The 5679-nt window shown below is 35.1% G+C and overlaps 1 protein-coding gene across 12 annotated transcripts in view; it reads right to left on the bottom strand.

Moving 5' to 3' along the window:
* GLMN (glomulin, FKBP associated protein) overlaps positions 1–5679 on the bottom strand; it is a 46777-nt gene that overhangs the window by 928 nt on the left and 40170 nt on the right. For all 12 annotated transcript variants that reach the window (XR_014052596.1, XR_014052594.1, XR_014052595.1 and 9 more), the window contains 2 exons: positions 1142–1253; positions 55–128 (listed from right to left, as the gene is read on the bottom strand). Coding sequence is in view for 9 of the 12 variants with exons in the window: in XM_081486383.1 (XP_081342509.1) it covers positions 55–128; positions 1142–1253 (186 nt within the window). In the remaining 3 variants the exon portion in view is untranslated. The remainder of the gene's footprint in view (positions 1–54; positions 129–1141; positions 1254–5679) is intronic.

Raw genomic sequence — 5679 nt, 5'->3', positions numbered from 1 at the left:
GAGTTCAGTACATCCAGTTCAACTGGATGTAGCTTAGGCAAATTTCGTATCTACCTTAAGCTGCATTTCAGGAGGCATATTTGGGATCTCCTCTCTAAGTGAACAATGATCTTGAGACTTTTGGACTTCTGTAAGAGAAGGGAAAAACTGTGTCACACTTAACCATTAAAAACTCTTATATTTCAATAATAAATTTATAATTTGTTTACTAACTTAAAAAAAAGCCAGTTATTTGTGTAAATTAAGTCTTATGGTTTTAATAGCTAGTTGTGTTGTTGTTGTTTAGTTGCCAAGTCATGTCCGACTCTTAGACTGTAGCCTGCTTGCTAGGTCCTTTGTAGGATTTCCCAGGCAAGAATACTGGAGTGGGTTGCTATTTCCTTCTCCAGGTGATCTTTCTGACCCGGGATCGAACCCATGTCTCCTGCATTGGCAGGCAGATTCTTTACCACTGAGCCACCAGGGAAGATTTAATAGCTCAGGGTATGCTAAAAAGTGGCTGTGAACAAATAAAAATATCAAAATTCTGTAACATGTGAATTAATGTTTCTTCAGGTGAACAGCATTATTTCGGCATGTACAAGAGGAATGAAACTTTTGTCAACATAAAATCAGAATCATAACCTGTCACACTAAGACAAAATTTTTATTAATAGTGCTATCTATAGATATACCACCATAGTTATATGGAAAAGATTACAAGATTATTAGAATAGAACTGCTGACTTTAAAAAGTAATTCTGGACCTAAGATTCTTTTTTGTAATTTGTACAAATGTAGTAGAGGTCGAGATTTAGTAAAGATATCATGGGGGATGGACCCCGCAATACTAAAAGAAGTACAATGATATCCAAACAGAAATATTTGTGATACAATTAGATTCTAATCAGAACTTGAGGTTTTAAACCAGACTATGCTCCAGTTTGGTTTAAATATTTAACCCAATTTCAGTATTAATTGGAATATATATTCGCGAAGAATCATTTTAATTATAAATAAAATGACTCAGTTGTCATGGTTCCTTGTTGGCTATAAGTTAGACAAGTACAAGATAAAGTTCTTTATGTGGAATATAAATGAGTTAAAAAAAATCTGACTTAATTTTTAAGCTTAACTGGAAATGAAATTTCACATTACCAACCTTGGCTATTCTTAATTTCTGCTTCATAATGTGCTTTTGACATATTGAGTCCTGTATGGAGGGGCTTTAGGAAATTATTCTCAATCTTTTCAAGTTCTGTCCACAAACCAGTCTGTTTGGAAGAATTAATGAAACAATTAGTTATTACATTCAAGATATATTATCTACTAATATTAAATTAGTGCTGAGTGTTGGAGAAACAGAAATGAGTAAGACATGATCCTTGCCTTTCAAAGGAGAGTTGACTGTTTCTTAATACATTCATTACTACATCTAGTTATTGTATGTAAATACCAATCAAAACAAAAATGCACTTGTTTAGCATATTCATTATTGTGCCATTTGGACAGCTTCTGGTTTTGAGATCTGTAACTTACAAGTTTTATCCATGAGAAAATTATCTGAAAATAATCCACATAGTCTGAGACATTTCTCTTTCCTTATAAACCATCCCCACAATGACTCTATGTTGTAAGTCCCTTCAACTCCTTATCTTTCAAATGATATCCTTGTCACAGATCTAGTGCCAGAGGATTCTATTCCTTCTCTATTGATGGAAACTTCTAACACAAAGCTGACTTAAGACTTTCTTGGTGATCAATAAAGATGGAGATTTTACCTGCCTGGGACAGCTTAGGATTATTTTGTCATTCATATTAGAGATTTTTGTTCTAAGAGCATTTCTTCCTATAGTACTAAAAGGGAATCATAAAGTCTTAGGTTTTTTGTTTTTAAAGAAAAAAAAGAAAAGTCATTGGTATTGCTCAGTTTCCAGTTACTTATTACAAAGGAAAGTACCTTAGGCAAAAAATGAAAACTTAGGAATCCAATTATCCTTAACTAGAACTGGATCATATGAAAACCTGTTTTGTAATTGAGCTTATTTTGATCCAAGTACTATATAACATTTAACATATACAGCCCTCAAAAATAAAATCTACACGTATCTGTGTTGAATAATTTATAATTTCACTGTCAACATATATCCCTTTAATTTAAATCTGTCCTTTCTCATTATTCCTATATTATGAGGAAAAGTGGAGTTCTTGAGTAACTATCAAGAATCCACAATCTCAAAAATATGCACACTTTTCCACTCATCATCTATGAACTTAACCTGGGGAAGAATTAAAGATGTATGTTGTAATGATTTCACTGCAGATACGTTTGTAAAAATGTTTACATAGTGAAAAATTGGCAATAATGACAGTTTTTCACATCAAGAGTGGGTAACTTCCATATCCACACAATGGAACACTACACTGCTGTTAAAATAGTACTCTTCAGTACATAACTGGTGAGTGGTAAAAAAGTGATAAAAAGGCTGCAGTATGACTCCTATATGATCTTTTTAAAAAAAGTATGTACAGATTTGCTGGTATAAAGCCTAAAAGGGCATACACTATAATATCAAAAATAAATGGTGAGATTTTATTATTTTCTTTTTGCTTATTTATCCTGATTTTTAAACAGTGAACCTGTTTCAATTGTATATATATATATTTTTTAATTATTTTATTTTCTATTTTTTAACTTTACAATATTGTATTTGTTTTGCCATACACTGACATGAATCCACCATGGGTGTACATGTTTTCCCCTTCCAGAACCCCCCTTCCACCTCACATTTTTAAGCATCCATTAAAATCATAAGTTTTAACCCATGGCTGATTCATGTCAATGTATGGCAAAAACCACTACAATATTGTAAAGTAATTAGCTCCCAACTAAAATAAATAAATTTATTAAAAAAAATCATAAGTTTTTTCTCCTCACATGAAAAACGTGGGTTATGCATTAGTACAGCAGCAACTTCAACAAGTATAGTCACAGGATATCAAGCAAGTTACGCTACCGTATGCACCCACTGCTTTCATTTCTCTTACGTTCCTCCCTCTCTCTCCAGCGTTTTCTTTTACCTTTCTCTATCCTCACATCCACTTTTTAAAACCTTCTTTCCCTTCTCCTCTAAGCTTAAAAGTAAAACCCACTACTACTACCCAACATCACAGATGGCTTTCAAGGCTGCAGGTACTGATGACCCTCTACAGATTAAAACACATTCAAACATAAAGAGTACAGAGAAAACACCTTTGTACTCACACTAAGCTTTGTCAAATGCAAACGTCTTGCCCTACTTACTTAAAAGACAGATTTGGTTGAAGCCCTCTTTATTCAAGAGTAAGCCATTAACTATGCAAAATTTTCTAAAACTTGAGGTTTTAGCAGTTAATGTATTTATACATCCCAATTTTGCATGTTTAAAAATATATAAATGATATCAAAGCATCCTACTTTAGCTCCCTTTTGTTCAATCCTATGTTTCTGAGGGTTATTTATGTTATAGCACTAATCCTTTCACTTTAACTGACATACAGGCATCCCACTATACGATTGATCCTATTACTAGTTTTCTTAAATATTTCAAACAGTGCTCACTGAAACTGCTTCATATCTTTTCCTGCTCACATGGGATAAGTTTTTCTAGGGTAGCATTTTTCAAAATATTTTTACCATGGCCCACAATAAAAAATATAATTGATATCACAACTCAACACACATTTATATAATTGAAACAAATGTTTCACAAAATGTTCTATTTATAATATCAAATATAATTCTATCAATATTTAAACATAATACAGAAAAGCCCCAAAATAATTCCAAAATAAACTTTAAGAACGATGGTGTGCTTGGGGTCACTGACATCTAGTCTGGTATTGAGCCTGGTCCTTTTCTTTCTACATATTTTTTAAGGTCTGGTATGTTGAGGTATCATTTACATACTGTAAACTCTTTAGCTGTACAGTTCTGAGTTTTGACAAAGATATACAGCAGTATGACCACCACCACTATACAGACAGTTTCAGGACCCCAGAAGTTCCCTTGTGCCCCTTTGTAGTGTGTTTTCTCCCCCCAGCCCCAAAGAGCTACTAGTATTTGGTCTACATCCTGTTCCTGGCAAAGAGCTCCTAAAACTCCTGAATTTCCTAAGTGAAGAGTGGTCAAAGTGTATTTTGTTATTCATAACAAGCTCTTTCAGCCAGGAATATAACTGTTGGAAAGCCCCTAATAAGAATGGGGGCTGGTTGTCAGAGGAACTGTGTAATTAGAGGGTTATAACAGTCAACTCCTCTCACCACAAACTCCTGGTAAGAGAGAGGGGCTGGAGATTGAGCTGTCACCAGTGACCAGTGATTTAATCAACCATGCTTATGTAATGAAGCCTCCAAAAAACTCAAAAGAATGGGGTTCAGAGAGCTTCCTGGTTGATGAAACAGGTAGAGGTGCTGGGAAAGTAGTTTCAAGGGAGGGCATGAAAACTTAGTGCCCCTTCCCACATACTTTGCCTTATGCATCTTTCATCTGGCTGTGCTAAGTTACATCCTTTTACAATAAACCAGTGATCTAGTAAGTAAAATGTTCTGAGTTCTGTGAACAACTTTAGCAAATTAATTGAACCTGAGGAGGGGGTTGTGAGAACCTGTTTTAGCCAGTGTGTCAGAAGTCAGATCAATACCTGGACTTGTGATTGGCATCTGAAGAGGGAAGGGAGCTAATGTTGTGGGACTGAGCCCTTAGCCTCTGTAAGCTGATGCTATCTCCAGGTATGTCAGAAGGGGACTGAATTGTAGGATACCTACTTGGTGTCAAAAAATTCCTTGATATGGGAAAATCTACACATTTGGTGACCAGAAGTACAAAACACGAGGTTAAGCACTGAGAGTAGAGCAGAAAAACAGGCATGTTGTTCCTCTACAGGTAGAAAGACAAAATTATTCTAAAATTCAAACGGAGAAGCAAGGGATCTAGAACAGCCAAAAATTTTTTTTAAAGAACGAAGTTGGCATACTCTCACATAAGACTTACTATAAAGCTACAGTAATCACGATAGTGTGGTACTGGTGAAAGAAGAGAGTTCAATGGAACAGAATAGAATCCAAAAATATATGATCTTTTGATCTTTGACAAAGGTGACAAGACAATTTGAGTATAGCCTTTTCAACAAATACTGCTGGAGTCAAAACAAAACTACCTTAACCCATACTTCACCATATAAAAAATTTACTTGAAGTTGATCATAAGTATAAATATAAAAATCTAAACAATAAAACTTCTATTAGAAAATCTGTGATCTCGGGTTAAAACAAAGATTTGTTAGAATCCAAAGAAACATAAATGATTTAAAAGAATAGAACTGATATGCTGGACTTCCTCAAAATTTAACATTTCTGTTCTTTAAAAAATTCTATTAAGATAATGAAAATATAAGCCACAGCTGCTAGTGCTGCTGCTAAGTCACTTCAGTCGTGTCCGACTCTGTGCGACCCCATAGACGGCAGCCCACTAGGCTCCTCCATCCCTGGGATTTTCTAGGCAAGAGTACTGGAGTGGGTTGCCATTTCCTCCTACAGTGCATGAAAGTGAAAAGTGAAAGTGAAGTCGCTCAGTCGTGTCTGACTCTTCGCGACCCCATGGGCTGCAGCCTACCAGGCTCCTCTGCCCATGGGGTTTCCCAGGCAAGAGTACTGGAGTAG

This window comes from Giraffa tippelskirchi, chromosome 5, assembly GCF_054371585.1.
Source record: "Giraffa tippelskirchi isolate mGirTip1 chromosome 5, T2T-mGirTip1v1.2.pri, whole genome shotgun sequence".
NCBI classification, from domain to species: Eukaryota; Metazoa; Chordata; class Mammalia; order Artiodactyla; family Giraffidae; genus Giraffa; species Giraffa tippelskirchi.
Note: the sequence above shows the minus strand (reverse complement) of the source record. Positions and strands in the feature narration are given on the sequence as shown.